The 22,102-nt window shown below is 44.0% G+C and overlaps 1 protein-coding gene across 1 annotated transcript in view; it reads left to right on the top strand.

Annotated features, from left to right (window-relative positions):
• The window catches only part of LOC142312884 (uncharacterized), a 361,786-nt gene that overhangs the window by 295,643 nt on the left and 44,041 nt on the right, over positions 1-22,102 (top strand). Inside the window, exons 32-33 of the mRNA XM_075351868.1 lie at positions 1,877-2,551; positions 8,941-8,960. Of these exons, the coding sequence (XP_075207983.1) occupies positions 1,877-2,551; positions 8,941-8,960 (695 nt within the window). The remainder of the gene's footprint in view (positions 1-1,876; positions 2,552-8,940; positions 8,961-22,102) is intronic.

Below are 22,102 nucleotides of genomic sequence, written 5' to 3'. Positions count from 1 at the left end.
TGAGCGGCTACAGGACTGCCAGGCGCAAGAGGACTTGGGGCCTGACAGTGCTACTGCTGCCATATCTTCATCCTCATCAGATGAGGAGTTTAACTTTGACAAGAATTTGGATGACATGGAGCAGGCAAAGTGTTGCCGCAAGGAAAAAGATTTCACTCCGTCTCCTATAGCAAGCAGATTGACCAGATTTCAGTAAAATTTTTCACTTGCTCTCAAAGAAATAGAAAAATTCAACTGTTCATCAAAACTGACTGTGCATGAGGCAATTCCTTTATACCCAGAAATTGTTAGAGATGTTGCCCATGTGGTTACGGCTTTGCCTCCAACCCAAGTTACTGTAGAGAGGTTGTTCTCTAGACTTAAAATTATTAGGTCAGATTTGAGGTCAGCTGCGAAGGAGGATCTGATGGAAGCAATTCTATTTCTTAGAACAAATTCATACACTGCACAAATGTTATTTAGTATGTTTTTGTTGAAAACTGTTTTTGTCACTTACATAGTGTATTACATAGTGTTACATATAACACACAATATATACTGTATATATAACACAGTGTTGTTATATATACAGTATATATTGTGTGTTATATGTAACACTATGTAATACACTGTGTAAGTGGCAAAAAACAGTTTTCATCAAAAACATACTAAACAATAACATTTAGTATAATGCTTATATTTAAGTGAAAAATTTATTGTACAATGTGAACATGATACAATAATCAAGATATTTAGATAGAACATAAAATATATTTATTGGAATACAACTTTAGAACACAAAAAACTGTAATAACTTGTAAATATGTAATACAATATGTAATTTTATATATTATACATGCACACACCAGATATATATGTAATCTACTGTATATTACATAGTGTATTACATATTTACAATTTATTACAGTTTGTGTTCTAAAGTTGTATTCGAATAAATATATTTTATGTTCTATCCAAATATCTTGATTATTGTATCATAAAAATTATTAAATGTCTGATGTTCACATACACATGTTCATGTACTACAATAAATTTTTCACTTCACTATAAGCAATATATGTAGGAGTCGGAGTCGGTGCAAGGGAAATTGAGGAGTCCGAGTCGAAGGTTTGGCTTACCGACTCCACAGCCCTGCTCCCGTGCATTACAGTACTTTGCTGTGTCCTCGGCATGGCAGACTGAAGTGCCCGTGCAAAGGAGCGCAACGCAACAGAGGATACTATGTGAATGATGTAGGACACGTTATCCACGCAAATCAGGAAGTAGGTCAGCGATCGCAAGGATAGAGGAAGCGCTGCATCAAGATCAGTGACTCCCATCGGACCGGACATCTCCACAGGTGAGTAGGTGACAGGTTTGCTTTAAGGTAGATACAGTAACAGGCTTCTGGCAGCAGTTAACTCCGCTTTTCTCATACAAAACACATCCAAAATTGGCTGAACTAAGCACATGGGAAGATATGGTTGTTTGTTAGGGGCCAACAGCTTATCTTATAGGCAAGCTTTAATCAGTTAATAATTGCATTTTGTTACAGATCTTGAAAGTTATATGGTCTTTTTCAATGTATAAAATGTCAATATATATAATATAGGGAAAAAATTGTATTTTTTTTTTTTTTTTTTTTTACAGGTGACTGTACTAGAAGCTCAGTGGGATATGTAATGTCTTCAGATTTTAAAATAGATGATTGTGGTATCACACAAGATACATATGAAGAGTTTTCCATAATGCCAGATATTCCACCCTATTTATACTTTATCAGCGAAGATCTATCATCTGATCCTTTTCAACAAGATGTATCTTCTGACTCTTCACAGACTGTTAAGCAAAGTAAAAGTCACATAGAGGATGTTAAACGTCAAATCGTTAACACATTGGAGAAACCATTCTCATGTATGAAATGGGACAAATGTTTTACAGATAAATCAAATCTTGTTAAAAGTGAGAGAATTCAAGAATCAGAGAAGCAATTTTCATGTTCAGAATGTGGGAAACGTTTTAACCTAAAATCATATCTTGTAAAACATCAGAAAATTCATAAAGAGGAGAAGGCATTTATATGTTCAGAATGTGGGAAATACTTTTCAAGGAAATCAAATCTTGTTGAACATCAAAAAGTTCACACAGGGGAGAGGCCATTTTCCTGTTCTGAATGTGGGAAATGTTTTAAGGATAGTTCAAAACTTGTTATACATCAGAGAATTCACACAGGGGAGAAGCCATATTCATGTCCAGAATGTGGAAAATGTTTTATTCAGAAATCACATCTTGATAGACATGAAAGAACTCATACAGGGCAGAAGCCATTTTTGTGTTCAGAATGTGGGAAATGTTTTAACCAGAAATCAAGTCTTGTTATACACCAGAGAATTCACACAGGGGAGAAGCCATTTTTATGTTCAATGTGTGGGAAAGGTTTTTACCAGAAATCTGATTTTGTAAGACATCAGAGAAGTCATGCAAGGATGAAGACATATGCTTGTTCTGAATGTGGGAGTTGTTTTGTCTACAAGAAGTATCTTCTTAAACATCAAAGAATACACATAGGAAAGTAGCCATTGTCTTTTTGCAACAAATTTGCTACTGATAAATTTCACAATAAAACAAGTGTTATAGTCCACAAATGGAAATTTAGAGAATGAATGCAAAACATTTGCAACCATGAATAACTACAGTAGCTTAACAAACAGACTCTTCCAAAATCATAATATAATCCAGGTAACACACCTTGTAACATCGCTTATGTAACAAATGTATCCCCCAGTGGGACATACATCCTGCAAAATGAAGATTTATATAGCTGAATATGATGCTGTATCATTTCCTTAGACCCATGATACACTAGCATATAAGCTTACAAAATGCACCATTTTTTGGTGTACAGTACAGACCAAAAGTTTGGACACACCTTCTCATTCAAAGAGTTTTCTTTATTTTCAGGAATCTGAAAATTGTAGATTCACATTGAAGGCATCAAAACTATGAATTAAAACATGTGAAATGAAATACTTAAAAAAGTGTGAAACAACTGAAAATATGTCTTATACTCTAGGTTCTTCAAAGTAGCACCTTTTGCTTTCATTACTACTTTGCACACTCTTGGCATTCTCTTGATGAGCTTCAAAAGGTAGTCACCGGAAATGGTCTTCCAACAGTTTTGAAGGAGTTCCCAGAGATGCTTAGCACTTGTTGGCCCTTTTGCCTTCACTCTGTGGTCCAGCTCACCCCAAACCATCTTGATTCGGTTCTGGTCTGGTGACTGTGGAGACCAGGTCATCTGGCGTAGCACCCCATCACTCTCCTTCTTAGTCAAATAGCCCTTACACAGCCTAGAGGTGTGTTTGAGGTCATTATCCTGTTGAAAAATAAATGATGGTCCAACTAAACGCAAACTGGATGGCATAGCATGCCGCTGCAAGATGCTGTGGTAGCCATGCTGGTTCAGTATGCCTTCAATTTTGAATAAATCCCCAACAGTGTCACCAGCAAAGCACCCCCACACCATCACACCTCTTCCTCCATGCTTCACAGTGGGAACCGGGCATGTAGAGTCCACCCGTTCACCTTTTCTATGAAGACACGGTGGTGGGATCCAAAGATCTCAAATTTGGACTCATCAGACCAAACCACAGATTTCCACTGGTCTAATGTCCATTCCTTGTGTTCTTTAGCCCAAACAAGTCTCTTCTGCTTGTTGCCTGTCCTTAGCAGTGGTTTCCTAGCAGCTATTTTACTATGAGGGCCTGCTGCACAAAGTCTCCTTTTAATAGGTATTCTAGAGATGAGAGGGTGTGTCCAAACTTTTGGTCTGTACTGTATATCAATTAAAAAAAACCATTTAGAAGTTTTCTGGGTACCCAAACCAAACAGACAATGTAATTGTCTTGGTAAACTTAAAGCATGTGAAGCCTTGTGGACTTGCGAACTGAATACCCATTCACCTAATGGTCGTAAAGGGAATCTGTAACCAGGTTTTTACCACCTAATCTGAGAGCAGAGCAGCATAACGAAGGGGCAGAGATCCTGATTGTAGCGGTGTCACTTACTGGGCTGCTTAGTGTAGCTTTGATAAAATCACTGTCACAGTAAGTGACACATTGCTGGAATCAGGGTCTCTGTCTCTACATTATGCAGCTCTCAGGTTAGCAAAAACCTGGTGACAGATTCCCTTTAACCATTGTGAAAAAACATACTCCATTTTGTGTCTGTGGTCTCCATTTTGTCTCCTAACTCCTGTGTCATGGTGATGAAATAACACTATTGGGCAGAGAATTTTCACATTTCTGTTCACTCCCCTAAAATTCTTAATGGCTACATCCTTTGAAGGGAAGTTTAATTTGTTTGTGACACTCTTGCAGTCCGCACAAAAACGCGCACACACACATATTATGCTCACCTTACCTTCCGTTCTATCACCGGCCTCCTGGTTCTTGTAGTTTGCCGGTACAGGATGTGTATCGGGTAACCATCGTGACGATGGAGGAACTTCCGCTGTCAGCCTCTTCTCAAAAGCGCACTGACCAAACAGAGGCATGCGGCTCATGCCTTTGACGTCAGTGCGCTGGCAGCGGAAGCTCCGGCATCGGTCGCGTTGGTTACCCAATACACATCTTGTACCGGCGAACTACAAGAACCGAGAGGCCGGCGATGGAACAGAAGGTAAGGTGAGCATAATATGTGTGTGTGTCTTGGTAAATTCTCCTCAAATGGGGCTGAAAGCCCGTACTTACGAAGCGCTCACTGATATCCTAATCAGGCACGAATACTAAGATTCTTTATAGCAAGATATTATTTATTTTAATAGCACATGAATAATTAATGGTACATAGGCATTAGCACTACTTTATAGTCATAGAATCTTATACAATAACAGAAATATGCATCAACATTACCGTATGTTGTAGCACGCCTTTCTCATCTGAGGGACTCGATTAGTCAGAAGGAAACAACACGGCATCTGCATCACAGGAACAGTGCGTCCACTTGAGCGTCCTGGAAATATCCCTATCTCATTAAGCGAGTCCTGTATTTTTATACCAAATTTGTACGTTGTGTGCAAATGCAGTATTGCAATTGTGACCAGCATGTGATTGATGAGTCGTGGTCATGTAACCTGATCACACGCAGCTGTGGGCACCAGTAGCTTCCTGGACATTTTTTTAGTTGACCAGTGGCTGACCACAGTTTTCTGGAGATATTGCAATGAGCCGTGAATTTTACATGCCAGTTTCCTTACACATGTTTTTAGCTAACCACGAGTTTCCTGTAAGTTGAACTGTAAACGTTCCTTCCTCATAATCGTGGTTTGTTCAAGACCTGTCTAACAGATACGTTTGGTCATAGTAAAATAGGGTCAGCCAGAGGACATCTCTCTGACACTGAATTTTGGATGGATCAAATAATACCTGTGATCAGTATCTTTTGATTAGGATTCCTATCTAATCACACTCAATCTTCAGTCATATCACATTGGTATCACAATCGGTCCTTGATCCCAGGGATTATTTTTCATTATCAGTATTCCACTAGAGGAAAATCACTCGGAAAACACCATACCATGACCAAGAGGTATCGTTTGCCACAAATTTTGATTTCTTGGTTTGTTTGGATAAATGTTGAATCATAAATATAATCACTTTCACTACTATGTATATTAAAACTAAAAGCAATATTATCTGAAAAGCTTCCTTGAATATCATGTATTTTGGCATTTGCTCGATATTCAGAGGAATCATTACACATTAAATTTCCCGATATGTTACTACAAGTTTCACTAGTCCCATTTATGAACATATTTGCATAAGGCCATAACATATCATGAATTGTCCTTTCCACTAAGCTGGGTTTAAAAGCATCTACAGTATTTGTAGTTGTCCTAAAACTTATTTTTATATTCCCCATAGGGATGAATCTCAGGTTAGTCATTCCAGTCTTATTTCTTGGTACCCAAATTCCTCCCTTAAAAGACAGATATTGTAAATTGGTGATTGTTCCACTGAAATTGCCTTGCCACCATGGAAGATTGATCCATCCCACTACGGGAATGGGTACTGTAGTATTCCATAGACGAACATTTCGAGTGTCTTTATCAGCAAGATTATCAGAACAACTTTAACCCCTTCAGCCCCCGGGCACTTTCTGTTTTTGCGTTTTTGTTTTTTGCTCCTTTTCTTCCGAGAGCCGTAACTTTTTTATTATTCCGTAAATCTTGCCATATGAGGGCTTGTTTTTTGCGGGACGAGTTGTACTTTTAAATGAAACCATAGGTTTTACCATATATTGTACTGGAAAACAGCAAAAAAATTCCAAGTGTGGAAAAACTGCAAAAAAAGTGTCATCGCACAATAGTTTTTGGGATGTTTTATTCACCGTGTTCACTATATGATCAAACTGATGTATCTATGTGATGCCTCAGGTCGGTGCGAGTTTGTAGACACCAAACATGTATAGGTTTACTTGTATCTAAGGGGTTAAAGAAATTCACAAGTTTGTCCAATAAAAGTGGCGCACGTTTTGCGCCATTTTCCGAAACACGTAGCGTTCTTATTTTTTTGGATCTATGGCTCAGTGATGGCTTATTTTTTGCCTCTCGAGCTGACGTTTATAATGGTACCATTTTTGCGCAGATTCTACGTTTTGATCGCCTGTTATTGCATTTTGCGTAAAACTTGCGGCGACCAAAAAACGTAATTTTGGCGTTTGAAATTTTTTTGCCACTACGCCGTTTACCAATCAGATTAATTGATTTTATATTTTGATAGATCGGGCATTTCTGAATGCGGCGATACCAAATATGTGTATATTTATTTATTTTTTAACCTTTTAATTTTCAATGGGGGGAAAGAGGGGGGGATTTGAACTTTTAGGTTTTTTGTTTTTTTTAAAACTTTTTTTTTTTACTTTTTTTTTTTTTATTTTACTAGTCCCCCTAGGGGGCTATAGCGATCAGCAATCCAATCGCTATCTGCTGATCACAGCAATACAGCTGTAATCAGCAGATTCAGTCACTTTGGTTTTCCCTCTGCTCTCGGCCGAGGGAAAACGAAAGTGAAACATCGTAGCAGCAGGCGTCATCACATGACCCTGTGCTACGATGGCAACCACCGATAGTCACGTGATAACACACGTGACTTCCGGTGGGGGCGGCGGTAAGTAACAAACATGGCCGCGTGCATTTAAATCTTGCTGCCAGACTTTGGCAGCAAGATGTAAGGGGTTAATGGCCGCGAGTGGAAGCGATTCCACCCGTGGCTAGCAGGCACACATGTCAGCTGTTGAAAACAGATGATATGTGTGCCGATCCACGCCGCCTGCCCGCGACAGGGGGCGGGGCTTAACGGGACACGATCCTGGACAGATAGATCCGTCCAAGGTCGTGAAGGGGTTAAGATTTCCTCCATCGATACCGGGATATCCAGATAAGGGATACTGGTGGCTGTAACCGGAGAATGTGTACAGATCCAGCAATCTGTGTGTTGGCCATTGTTCAGCGCATCAGTTAAAATGTGATGGTGCATCATAAATTTATTCGCCATAGGTTCCTCCTGATGTAGACTTGTCCATCCAACGACCAAAGAGGCAAACATCAAACACAGGAATTTCTTTATCGTTCCTTATGGGAGACCCAAACCATGGGTGTATAGCTTCTGCCTCCGGAGGACACACAAAGTACTACACTAAAAGTGTAGCTCCTCCCTCCGAGCATATACACCCCCTGGATGACAAATCCAACCAGTTCAATGCTTTGTGTTCAGGAGGTCACACACACACATGCATCCTCTGATTTTTGATTTTTGATTTCAAAGATTTGGAAGAAAAGCGGGTCCAATCTGGACTCCCGGCATGTCCCTTCTCACCCCACTGTCGGCGGTGCTGTTAAGGTTGATTTCAGGGCTGGAGCCTTCACATGCCGCGCTCCTTCGCCATCCCTTGGGGCTCTGGCTTGAAGTGGGAGCCATCACGGTTCTCACTGCTTTGCAGGAGACCGGTCTCCATCCGCAGCCCTGTTCAGGATCCTGCCGGACGGAGCGATGACCCCCCAGGGACCTGGCACCTGCGTCTCAAGCTAAGTACTGAGACGTTATTACCACAGAAAGTGGTCTTTCTAGGGGTCCCTTGTACTTTATTTGTGGGGGAGAATGTGTTATATGTATGTTTTAACATTTCTGGCCGGTTCTCCAGTTTTCACTGGAGAACCGCGCCGATGGTGCCTGCACGCTGGCTGCATGTTTAAATCTAGGCCCCGGCTTCGCCTGAGGCCTAGTTTCGATTCTATGTCAGTCAGTGCAGTGAGACAGGGTGGCTCCGCCCACCGGCTACTCAGCACAGGGAAGGGACACTCCTCACTGAGGAAAGCTTCCCTCCCCTGTATGCCTCATTTGCCCTCCGTCCTGCTCTCAGAGTAGGCCCCGCCCCCTCTCCTCGCTGCGGACGCCATTTTCTCAGCGTTCTAGGGCACAGAGATCAATGTCTGCAAACACATTGTGACAAATGGGGGCCTGGGACAGAGCCCCCAGTTCTGGGGGATCTGGAGGGCACAGAGATGCCCCTATGTTAAACAGTCTGGCAAGCCACAACCTCCGGTTGTGCAGCTGCTTATACACTCTGTTTATATACTCTGCTGGGGTTTGGTTTTTTTTTTTTTTTCCCGAAAAGCCCCCACTTCTGGGGAATCTGGAGCAGAGATGTTATGTTAAACGGTCTGGCAAGCCACAACCTCTGGTTGTGCTGCTGCTTATATACTCTGTTTATATACCCTGCTGGGGGTCTTTCTGGACAGAGCCCCCACTTCTGCAGCATGTCTTATATCAGTGCAGGGCTGCAAGGCTGTTTTTTTATTATGCACCGCATGTTGACTCGTACTGTCTGTACCGAGCACATAACCACATTGTGATGCCTGCTCTGACATAGTGGTGCCTCAGCCTGGAGGCTTATCCCCAGTGGTCCCTCCGGCTGCTCCGGCTCCGGGGTAGAATCCCTCTCTCCAGGGGACAGCTGTCCCGGACACTGCTGAGCATGCATCAGCCCCCTTCTCAGGGCGCTTCTGCTGCTACGGCTCGCTCAGCAAAGCTCACAGAGGATTCTTCATCTGGGAGCCCGTCCTCCTAAAATGGAGACGCAGGGTCCCCTTTCCCTCCTCGCCCCGCGGCTCTGGTTCACGAGCTGACTCGCAGGACAAGGAGGATGCCTTACTGGGGGCTCGGACGCTCTCCATGTACCCCATTGATCTGTCCGAAAGTGACGCAGATGCTAATGATTTGATTGCGTCCATTATATTTGTACTGGACCTCAATCCGCCTGTATCAGGGGAGCTCCCCTCTTTGGCAGAAAAGCATCAGTATACCTTGCCTAAGAGAACAAGGAGTGTGTTCCTTATCCACTCCAGCATTCAGGTCACTGTGACCAAGCCCAGAGCCTGTCCTGACAGACGCTTCCCAGAGCGTGGTTCTGATGACTGTTTCCCTCTTCCACCAGTGGTGGTCAAGGAGTGGGCTCATTCACCAAGGGTGGACCCTCCGGTGTCTAGACTTTCAGCCCGGACAGTTGTATCAGTGGCTGACGGCACCTCTCTGAGGATCCCACTGTCCGCCAGGTTGTCCTTCTGGCCAAATCTATATATGAGGCGGCAGGGGCCTCGTTCTCCCCATCTTTTGCAGCAGTGCGGGCTCTCAAAGCCATCTCTGCTTCTCGGGAGGAGATGCATTCCCTCACCAGGGCCTTTATGCCCGAATTGGTTGCCTTAACTTCCAGGCTTCAGTCTTTTCATCCTATAGCTGGAGACTGTCACCGCACTGCGGTGGCCTCGGCTACTTCCCTCGCTATCCGCAGGTTCCTGTGGCTTCGAGAGTGGAAGGCAGATGCTTCTTAAGAAGTTCCTTGCTGGACTCCCTTTTGCTGGAACCAGTCTATTCGGTGAACAACTGGATGAAATTATTAAGGAAGCTTTTAGCAGGAAGAGTACTTCCATGCCACAACCCAGGAAACCTTCCAGGGCAGGAACCAGTCGAGGTTTCGTTCCTTTCGTTTCCTCTAACTGGTCGTCCTCTAAGCCCTCGGCCTCGTCCACTAACTCAGCCAAGGTCCGTAAACCAACTGGCGCATGAAGCCGCGTCCTAAGTCGGCAGGAGCTGCTGCCACCAAGGCAACCTCCTCTTGATTATCTGGCCGCGCCAGTAACGTCCTTGGTCGGTGGCAGGCCTGGGCGACGTGTGGTTTCAACACGTCTTCGATCAGTGGGTGTGGGTTACCATCTCCCACGGCTACAGAATAGAATTCTATTCAGCCGCCAAACAGATTTTTTCTGACAACTCCCCCCTGCTCCAAGGCCGCCGCCTTCTCACAGGCCGTGGCATTCTTGCAGGCCAATGGAGTAATTGTACCAGTTCCCGACTGGGAACGGTTCTGAGATTTCTACTCAAATCTCTTCCTAGTCCCCGAAAAGGACGGTGCTTTCCGACCTGGATCTCAAGCTTCTCAACAAGCATGTTCAGGTGCGGCAATTTTGCATGGAATCTCTGCGATCAGTCAATGACCCAAGGAGATTTCTTAGCATCCATCGACATCAGAGATGTCTCTCTGCATGTGCCATTCGCAGTTTCACACCAGCGTTGGCTACGTTTTGTAATCGGAGAGGAACATTTCCAATTCGTGGCTCTCCCCTTTGGGTTAGCCACGGCCCCTCGTGTATTCACCAGTTGCGGTTCTGCTCCTCCAGGGGTTGGTAGTGATTCCTTACCTGGACGCCCTTCTAGTCAGGGCTTCATCCAGTGCAGACTGTCAGCGGAGTGTCTCGCTCACTCTCGCCACGCTTGCAAGTCCACTCTGACCCCGACCCAGGAACTTACGTACCTAGGGATGCAATTCGAGACTCTGCTGGTACTTGTGAAGCTGCCCTTAGTCAAACAGCAGTCTCTTCATCTGGCGGTTCGCTCTCTGCTGAGGCTCCGCCGTCATTCCATCAGGCACCTCATGCAGGTGCTGGGTCAGATGGTGGCGTCAATAGAAGCGGTTCCCCTTGCCAGTTCCATCTGCGTCCCCTGCAGCTGGACATTTTCCGCTGTTGGGACAAGGGACTTCTTCCTTGCACAGGCTGGTGGCTCTGTCGCCACAGACCAGGAGCTCTCTTTAAGTGGTGGCTTCGGCCCCTCTCTCTGTACCAGGGACGCTCCTTTCTGGCCCCGTCATGGGTGATTCTCACCACGGATGCCAGTCTATCCGGCTGGGGAGCAGTGTTTCTCCACCACCGAGCACAGGGCACTTGGACTCCGTCCGAATCAGCCCTCTCGATCAATGTGCTGGAAATCAGGGCTGTAGTCCTAGGACTCGCAGCCGCCTAGCAATGTTGGAAGTTCAACATATCCTTCAGTGGACGGAGGACTCCAAGTCCACCATATCCGCAGTCCACATCCCAGGCGCAGAGAACTGGGAGGCAGATTATCTCAGCCGTCAAACCGTGGACAGCGGCGAGTGAGCCCTGCATCCGGCAGTGTTCCGGTCAATTTAGCAGGCAGGGCACTCCGGAAGTGGATCTAATGGCATCCCGGCACAACAACAAGGTCCCGGTTTACGTGGCTCGCTCCCACGATCCTCAGGCCTTGGCAGCGGACGCGCTGGTTCCAGATTGGTCCCAGTTCCGTCTGGCCTACGTGTTTCCCCCTCTAGCTCTCTTGCCCAGAGTCCTGCGCAAGATCAAAATGGAGGGCCGTCGGGTCGTACTCATCCCCCCAGGCCCAGGCGAGCTTGGTTCCCAGACCTGCTCCGTCTGTTCGTAGAGGTGCTGTGGCATCTCCCGGACCGGCCAGACGTTCTCTCAGAGGGTCCGTTTTCCACAACAATTCTGCGGCTCTCAGATTGACGCCGTGGCTCTTGAGCCCTGAATCCTTACGGCTTCAGGCATTCCTTCCGAGGTCATCTTCACTATGACTCAGGCTCGGAAGTCTCCCTCGGCCAGGTTTTACCTCAGGACTTGGAGAATTTTCCTGTCCTGGTGTCGTTTTTCCGGCCATGCTCCTTGGCCGTTTTTTCCTTGCCGACCATCCTGTCCTTTCTACAGTCCGGCCTGCAGCTAGGTCTGTCCCTCATTCCCTCAAGGGACAGGTCTCGGCTCTGTCAGCGGCGTATCGCCCGACTGGCCCAGGTGTGCACCTTCATGCAGGGCGCATCTCACATCATTCCGCCTTACCGGCGGTCTCTGGATCCCTGAGACCTTTCTTTGGTCCTCATGGCCTTACAGAAACCCCCCTTTGAGCCTCTTAGGGAGGTTTCGTTGTTTAGTCTTTCACAGAAAGTGGTTTTTCTGGTGGCCATAATTTCTCTCAGGAGAGTCTCTTATTTGACTGTGCTCTCTTCGGAGTCACCCTTTTTGGTTTTTTTCACCAAGACAAGGTGGTTCTCCATCCAACTCCGGGCCTTCTCCCTAAGGTGGTGTCTCCGTTCCACCTTAACCAGGACATTTCATTGTCTTCCCTTTGTTCGGCCCCTGTGCATCGCTTCGAGAAAGCGTTGCATGCTTTAGATTTGGTGCGGACGCTCAGGATCTATGTGTCACGCACCGCTGTTTTTTTTAGGCGGTGCACCTCTCTTTTTGTGCTGACCACAGGTCAGCGCAAGGGTCTCTCGGCTTCTAAACCGACCCTAGCTCATTGGATTAGGTCGGCCGTATCCGATGCCTACCTATGTTCTCAGATGCCTCCCCCGCCAGGGATTAAGGCGCACTCGACCAGAGCTGTCGGTGCCTCTTGGGCTACGGCTCAGCAGGTCTGTCAGGCTGCCACTTGGTCTAGTCTGCACACCCTTTCGAAGCACTACCAAGTGCATGCTCATGCTTCGGCAGATGCGAGCTTGGGCAGACGCATCCTTCGGACGGCTGTCGCCCATTTGTGAAGTTAGGTTTCGCCTACTTCTCAGTTTCTGTTTATTTCCCACCCATGGACTGCTTTGAGACGTCCCATGGTTTGGGTCTCCCATAAGGAACGATAAAGAAAAAGAGAATTTTGTTTACTTACCGTAAATTCTTTTTCTTATAGTTCCGACATGGGAGACCCAGCACCCTCCCTGTTGCCTGTTGGCAGCTTTCTTGTTCCGTGTGTTTTCACCGGCTGTTGTTGTAGACAGAAGTTCCGGTTATTCCGGGTTTTACTCTATCTCTACTTATGGGTGGATGTCCTCCTTCAGCTTTGGCACTAAACTGGTTGGATTTGTCATCCAGGGGGTGTATATGCTCGGAGGGAGGAGCTACACTTTTAGTGTAGTACTTTGTGTGTCCTCCGGAGGCAGAAGCTATACACCCATGGTTTGGGTCTCCCATGTCGGAACTATAAGAAAAAGAATTTACGGTAAGTAAACAAAATTCTCTTTTTCTCCATCTCATCACTATCAAGCTCTTCCCAGTAACCGATACCATGGATTCCGCTTATTTACAACACCATCTACAAATAGAGATACACTATTATTCTCGTAAAAACATTTTTTCTTGTGGAACATATTCCCACTTCTCCACTCCTGATCTCATTATCAGGAGAGTACGATCTTTTCCGACCGCTATTACCTCTGCCTCTGAGGGCGGTACTTGGAGGTTTTGAATCCATATTTTTGCTCCTACATTTGTAATATTAGAGGATCCAAAACCTTTAGTACCCCGTATTGTTAATTCTGCCGGGGCAGTTCCTTCTCTTATCTCAGACAAGTTTATTGAAATTATCAACATCTGAGCCACCCTCTGGTGTTTCACCAAGATGAAAGGTTAATTTCCCAAATTTAGCATCAGTACCTTGATTTCTCCCTGATAATCTGCATCTATTACCCCTTCCACCACTATGGCTCCTTTTAACGCTAAACTAGAACGAGTGGCTATTTGACCATAATGATCCTTTAGCATCTGGCAACCCAATCCTGTTGAAATTGGTTTTACCTTACCTGGGGGTACCACGACAGTTTCCAATGTACTGAGGTCTAAACCTGCGGAATAAGGTGTCGCTGTTTCTGGTGTGCCCAAACAGCTGTACCTTGCAACCATGCCTCTTTTTTCCTTGTCAACTGTTGGATTGACTTGTCTGATGGCTGCTACTTTATCTGCTTCTGAATTAAACAAACGTTCAAGTGAGTTAGTAGGGACATGAGCATCGACATGAAATACAGTGGTCTTGGTAGATTGAATAATCTCTTCAATGTCTTGCCACACTTCCTTGACCATCTCAAATGCATTTTGCTGTTCCTCTCCCAGTGGAACTCATATTTTTTCCTCGTTACTTTGTACAAAGGAGCCAACATTTGTCCCAAATGAAGGATATGTTGTCTCCAAAAACCAAACAATCCAATATAAGACTGAGTCTCCTGTTTGGATTTAGGGACCTGAAAATTAATAATTTTCTGTCTGGCATTGGGCAAGATCTCTCTGTGCCCCTTATTCCACTGAATCCCTAGAAATGTTACCACCTGAGACGATCCTTGAACCTTGGCATCATTGATTTCCCATCCCTTACTCCTCATCTGAGCAACCAGTTTTGTCAATTGATCTTTCACACTTTGCTCATCTTGTCCTTGTATCATTATATCATCGATTTAATGTGAGATCTGCATTTCTGATGGTAGATCGAATCCATCCAAATGCTCTGCCACCGTCTGGTGACAGATTGTGGGGCTATGTAGCCATCCTTGGGGTAACCTGGTAAAGGTATATTGTCTCCCTAACCAAGTGAATGCAAATTGATCTTGAGACTTCTCTTCTATAGGTATAGTAAAAAAAAGCATTTGCCAAATCAATTACTGCATACCAAGTTCCGGAGTCTGAATATTTTCCAAAATAGTTATTGTATCCGGAACTGCAGCTGTCAAAGGAGGAGTATTCTTGTTTAACTCCCTATAATCAACTGTCATGCGCCAGGAGCCATCACTCTTTTTAACTGGCTAGACAGGATTATTCCATGCGGTAGTAGTAGGGCGCATTACCCCAGTTTCTACCAATTCTTTAATGGTTTCTCCTATCTCTCTGTGACCTCCTAGTATTCGATATTGTTTCATAGCTACCATTTTTGTAGCTGGAGCCACATGTACAGGTGGCATTTTGACTATGCCCGCCACTATCGATCGCATTTCCTTATGACAAGACTTAACCCCAAAGGAGAATTTTCCTTCTGTTAGATTAAGAGTCATCCCTTTTAGGACATCAATTCCCAAAATATATTCTGGTATAGGAACTACCAGCACCGTATACTTCTTGATAGGTAAATTACCTATCTTCAAAGCTACCTGTGTCTGAACCCCGGTGATCACTTGACCACCTAGTCCAGCAATTTTTACTCGAGGTCCTTTTATTTTTTCTGGGTTTCCATGAATTAAAGTAGCCTCTGCCCCTGTGTCAATCAAATCTGGGACTCTTTGAACATTTCCCCCTTTCCAATGTATGCTAAGATTGATGTAGGGACTTTTGTCCCTTTTTATCAAAAGGGGGGCTTGGCTGGCTACCTATGGTAAATCACTTCCTTCTGAACTTTCATTTATACAGACTTCAGTCTGTGTACTAGCCCTTCCTTCAGTGACCTTTGTGGCCACGGCTGCAGCCAGTTCTTCCCATGGATACACTGACTGAAAATCTTCCCAAGACACTTTCTTTGGGGGTTTTTCCCCTTTTCCTTCTGATTTCTTTACCTTGGGGTTTTTTGAGCCCCCCCCTCCACATTTGTAGTGGTCACTTTTTTTGCGGATAGAACTTTGTTTGTACAACTTCTATAATTCTTCTTTCTCCTTTCCATCAATCCTTTCCTTATTTATCCCGGCTTTAAGCAAAGCCTGGAACTTGTCTTTGCGAGACACCCGTGGGGCCTCCCCTACTGATTTCCCATTCCAATCAGGATTGTTTGGCTTACTGTTACCAAGATGGCCTCCAGGGGACGATTTATCCCACTGTCCCATGTCCTGTAACTCCCTCATCCTCCCTAGAACTACACTGATTGATTCTCCAGTCAACGCTACAGTTAAGGTTAAAATACTGTTTTGTATGCTGGAGGAGCATGTTTAACCAGCCTATTTTTTATGCTGGCTGTCAATGGGTACGGGAGATAATCATCATCCATTCCCAAAAGAGGAAGCCCATTCCTCATTGCTTCTTCCTTCAGCCTTTCCATGCCATCTTTTAAGGTATACCAAGGTTTATCATTGATAGGAAAGTCTGCTTCTTATGGGTATTTGTCCAGAAAAGCATGGGCTAAGATCATGATTAAGTTTTGAGTGCCTTGCTCATTATGATCAACAAAATAATTTTTTATTGATCTCTGAATTACTGGGTCGCGAGACATGGTGACAAATTTTGCCACGTCTCCGGCGTCAAAGTGCACTGCACCTCCTCCGAGATCGTGCACTCTGACTAACCAGGGAATTTCTCTTTCTCCTTGTTTTTGTCTAAACTGTGATAAAATTCTATCAACTTCTCCCTGAGAGTAATCTTCAATGGTTACTCGATTCTTTACATGAGTAATTGTTCTCTCATTTGTGATAGCATTACCATCTTCGTCATATTGCAGATTTCCCTGACCATGCCGGACATGTTCCCGGATGATCTCATTCTCTGTCCTCTCTAGGCGCCTCCTTACTGGATTAGCCTGAATCCTCCCTTTATGGTAATCCTCCTCATCATATGATGAAGATGAATGCCACACATCCCCATCCCAAGTATCGGGATCCCAGTTTATAGAAGCTGAGGCGATACTTTTATGTACTTTGATTTTATTTACCTTTCCTCTTCTTTTCTTGTACTTATTTTGAGCAATTTTTACGGCAGCTTTTTCTGCCACATTCTGATAATGTTCCAATTTATCCTTCAACAGTCGGGTATTATATTCCAGAACTGTTTTCTGGCCACCTAATTCTATCATCCTTTGTTTCATCTGGGAACATTTCTTCTGCATTTTTAGATAACGCTCATGCATCGCGCGATATGCACTTGCCACAATCCAGATGTGCCGTCCTAAAGACACTACATCACCTGCTTTCACAGTGACACTACTGAGTACATTCACAACATCAGTAGGTTCACTACCATTGAGCTTATCCTCGCATTGTTCTGCCAATCCACAAGACACTACATCACCTGCTTTCACAGGGACATACTGAGTACATTCACAACATCAGTAGGTTCACTACCCTTGAGCTTATCTTGCCATTGTTCTGCCAATCCACAAGACACTACATCACCTGCTTTCACAGGGACATACTGAGTACATTCACAACATCAGTAGGTTCACTACCCTTGAGCTTATCTTGCCATTGTTCTGCCAATCCACAAAACACTACATCACCTGCTTTCACAGGGACATACTGAGTACATTCACAACATCAGTAGGTTCACTACCCTTGAGCTTATCCTGCCATTGTTCTGCCAATCCACAATTGACCAATTCATGTGCTATAAGATTGTAGGGAGCTTCAGTCCAGCCGGGATTCTCCACAACAATCTCCTTAACATTATCCTTACGTTTTCTGAACATTTTAACACTATGCAAAAAGATTGAAAAAAAATCTGGAAATTTGCCAAATATATGTTTTTAATTTCTAAATTACAAAAATTTGTTAATTACTTCTTATAGAAGTAATCCTGCTGACTACGCCAATTTATGTCTTGCTAAATTCTCCTAAAATGGGGCTGAAAGCCCGTACTTACGAAGCGCTCACTGATCTCCTAATCAGGCACGAATACTAAGATTCTTTATAGCAAGATACTATTTATTTTAATAGCACATGAATAATCAATGGTACATAGGCATTAGCACTACTTTATAGTCATAGAATCTTATACAATAACAGAAATATGCATCAACATTACCATATGTTGTAGCACGCCTTTCTCATCGGAGGGACTCGATTAGTGAGAAGGAAACAACACGGCATCTGCATCACAGGAACAGTGCGTCCACTTGAGCGTCCTGGAAATGTCCCTATCTCATTAAGCGAGTCCTGTATTTTTATACCAAATTTGTACATCGTGTGCAAATGCAGTATTGCAATTGTGACCAGCATGTGATTGCTGAGTCATGGTCATGTAACCTGATCACACGTGGCTGTGGGCACCAGTAGCTTCCTGCACATTTTGTTAGTTGACCAGTGGCCGACCACAGTTTCCTGGAGATATTGCAATGAGCCGTTAATTTTACATGCCAGTTTCCTTACACATGTTTTTAGCTAACCACGAGTTTCCTGTAAGTTGAACTGTAAATGTTCCTTCCTCATAATCATGGTTTGTTCAAGACCTGTCTAACAGGTACGCTTGGTCATAGTGAAATAGGGTCAGCCAGAGGACATCTCTCTGATACTGAATTTTGGATGGATCAAATAATACCTGTGATCAGTAACTTTTGATTAGGATTCCTATCTAATCACACTCAATCTTCAGTCATATCACAGTCTGTGTGTGTGTGTGTGTGTGTGTGTGTGTGTCTTTGTGTATGTGTGGATTGGCACAATAGGGGACCAGGATGGGACATTGAACAAGTTGTGGAACGAATTGTCTGAGCTTGCATTATTTCCTATGGGAAATCTTGCTTTGCTAAACGAGTAACTTGGTTTACAAGCACACTCCCAGAACGGATTGTTCTCATAAACCAAGGTTCCACTGTATTAATTTTCTGAGATCTCGAAACATACTTTAATATTTGGAGTTCAAAAGGCATAGAAGAGAGTGAATTTTACACTAAAGAACAGACATTGTGTATTTTTATCAGTTGGGTCACACTTCTTATCGTCAGCTATGATTTGTTATAGCTCAATTTGGGGATATGATCCAGTGACCTGTTGTTGCGTTGTCAGTTGTTCTGTCTGCTGATCTATTACTTTCTTCTTTACTGTCCAAATGCTGATGGTTCCTATTGTCTTGTTCGCTTCTTTGCAGGTGGTTTGCCCTATCACATCCTGATTTGGGTTATACAGTCATATGAAAAAGTTTGGGCACCCCTATTAATGTTAACCTTTTTTCTTTATAACAAACTGGGTTTTCAGTTTCATATATCTAATAAGTGATGGACTCAGTAATATTTCTGGATTGAAATGAGGTTTATTGTACTAACAGAAAATGTGCAATCTGCATGTAAACAAAATTTGACAGGTGCATAAGTATGGGCACCTCAACATAAAAGTGACTAATATTTTGTAGATCCTCCTTTTGCAAAAATCACAGCCGCTAGTCGCTTCCTGTAGCTTTTATTGAGTTCCTGGATGAAGGTATTTTTGACCATTCCTGTTTACAAAACAATTCCAGTTCAGTTAAGTTTGATCGTCGCCGAGCATGGACAGCACACTTCAAATCATCCCACAGATGTTCAATGATGTTCAGATCTGGATACTGGGATGGCCATTCCAGAACATTGTAATTGTTCCTCTGCATGAATGCCTGAGTAGATTTGGAGCGGTGTTTTGGATAATTGTCTTGCTGAAATATCCATCCCCTGCGTAACTTCAACTTCGTCACTGATTTTTGCACATTATTGTCAAGAATCTGCTGATACTGAGTTGAATCCATGCGACCCTCAACTTTAACAAGATTACCGATGCCGGCATTGGCCACACAGCCCCAAAGCATCATGGAACCTCAACCAAATTTTACTGTGGATAGCAACTGCTTTTCTTGGAATGCCGTGTTTTTTTGCCTCCATGCATAACGCCTTTTTGTATGACCAAACAACTCAATCTTTGTTTCATCAGTCCACAGGACCTTCTTCCAAAATGTAACTAGCTTGTCCAAATGTGCTTTTGCATACCTCAGGCGACTCTGTTTGTGGCGTGCTTGCAGAAACGGCTTCTTTCGCATCACTCTCCCATACAGCTTCTCCTTGTGCAAAGTGCACTGTATTGTTGACCGATGCACAGTGACACCATCTGCAGCAAGATGATGTTGCAGGTCTTTGGAGGTGGTCTGTGGAGTGTCCTTGACTGTTCTCACCATTCTTCTTCTCTGCCTTTCTGATAGTTTTCTTGGCCTGCCACTTCTGGGCTTAACAAGAACTGTGTTCTTCCATTTCCTTACTATGTTCCTCACAGTGGAAACTGACAGTTTAAATCTCTGAGACAACTTTTTGTATCCTTCCCCTGAACAACTATGTTGAATAATCTTTGTTTTCCGATCATTTGAGAGTTGTTTTGAGGAGCCCATGATGCCACTCTTCATAGGAGATTCAAATAGGAGAACAACTTGCAAGTGGCCACCTTAAATACCTTTTCTCATGATTGAATACACTTGCCTATGAAGTTTAAAGCTCAATGAGGTTACAAAACCAATTGAGTGCTTCAGTAAGTCAGTAAAAAGTAGTTAGAAGTGTTCAAATCAAGAAATTGATAAGGGTGCCCACACTTATGCACCTGTCAAATTTTGTTTAAATGCAGATTGCACATTTTCTGTTAGTACAATAAACCTCATTTCAATCCAGAAATATTACTCAGTCCATAATTTATTAGATATATGAAACTGAAATAACTGTTGCAAAAACCCAAATTATTATAAAGAAAAAAGGTTAACATTAATAGGGGTGCCCAAACATTTTCATATGACTGTATATATTCACTGCATTTCCTTGCTGGCAGTAGCTGTAGGTGGACTTGTTTCAAAGAATTCCAGCCCTTCAGCTCAGGGGGTTTACCTTTTTGGTAAATACCATATGAGTGCCTACTAGGAGGTGTTTTGTTTTTTTCCCAGCAGTTATCCTTTCCAGTTATATGAATGTTTTTAGTTTTCTTACTCAGTGTTTGTGTCCTCCTGCTCATCTTCTTTTCCCCATGTAAGCAGTGTGTGGAGTCCTCCCCTCTGGTCTTTCAGGAGGCACGAGAAACACCCTCGATGGCCTTTTAAGGAGTAGATTTGAGGTAATGTTAGTTGTGAGTCTAGGGCAGACCTGGGCAAGGGGCGGCCCGCGGGCCACATCCGGCCAGCCTACTGTCTGTGACCGGCCCGCCCGTCTTCAGCCGGTGCAGTAGAGCCAGGCTGCTGCGTGCCAGGCAGGGAGCGATCCTGCAGCTCCGCACAGTGTAGGCAGCGGAACGCAGGAATCTCTCCTCTGTTCCCTGCCTGCACTTTCTCTGTGACACACGCACGCGCTCTGATGTGGTCAGTACTATGCGCCGTGTGTTATTTCAAAAGTTCCCGCCGGGCAGGGTAAGAGCTAGCGGCACAGTATTGGCCTTCACGGAGAGAAGCAGCGGCGGGGGCCCCTCGGAGAACAGCATCGGTGCAGCCAGTGCCCGTACAAGAAAAGGAGCAGCTCAGCGGGGGGCCTGTACGGAGGTGCCTGAGGACGGGGAGAATAAGAAGGGAGAGGTAAGTAGTGACTAATAAGCTGAGGATGGGACAATGGGGGAGGGGGGGCTGGTGACTAATACTGGGGGTGTAGTGGTGTAGTTTTACAGGTGCAGTATATGGTGTTGTGTATATAGTAGTGTAGTATATAGTGGTGTAGTACATGGGGTGTAGTGATGTAGTTTTATTACAGGTGTAGTATATAGTGGTGTAGTACATGGGGGTGTTGTATATAGTGGTGTAGTAAATGTGGGTGTAGTGATGTAGTATATTACAGGTGTAGTACATGAGGGGTGTAGTATATTACAGGTGTATTATATGGGGGTGTAGTATATTACAGGTGTATATGGGGGATGTAGTGATGTAGTATATTACAGGTGTAGTATATAGGGGTGTAGTGATGTAGTTTATTACAGGTGTATATAGGGGTGTAGTGATGTAGTATATTACAAGTGTAGTATATAGGGATGTAGTATATTACAGGTGTAGTATATAGGGGTGTAGTGATGTAGTATATTACAGGTGTAGTATATAGGGGTGTAGTGATGTAGTATATTACAGGTGTAGTATATGGGGGGCTGTAGTGGTGTAGTATATTATAGGTGTAGTATATGGGGGGTGTAGTATATTACAGGTGTAGTATATGGAGGGAGGTGTAGTGATGTAGTATATTACAGGTGTAGTATATGGAGAGGGTGTAGTATATTACAGGTGTAGTATATGGGGGGTGTAGTATATAGTGGTGTAATAAATGGGGGTGTAGTGATGTAGTATATTACAGGTGTAGTACATGAGGTGTGTAGTATATTACAGGTGTATATGGGGGATGTA

Source organism: Anomaloglossus baeobatrachus, chromosome 5 (genome assembly GCF_048569485.1).
Source record: "Anomaloglossus baeobatrachus isolate aAnoBae1 chromosome 5, aAnoBae1.hap1, whole genome shotgun sequence".
In the NCBI taxonomy this organism is placed as follows: domain Eukaryota; kingdom Metazoa; phylum Chordata; class Amphibia; order Anura; family Aromobatidae; genus Anomaloglossus; species Anomaloglossus baeobatrachus.
Note: the sequence above shows the minus strand (reverse complement) of the source record. Positions and strands in the feature narration are given on the sequence as shown.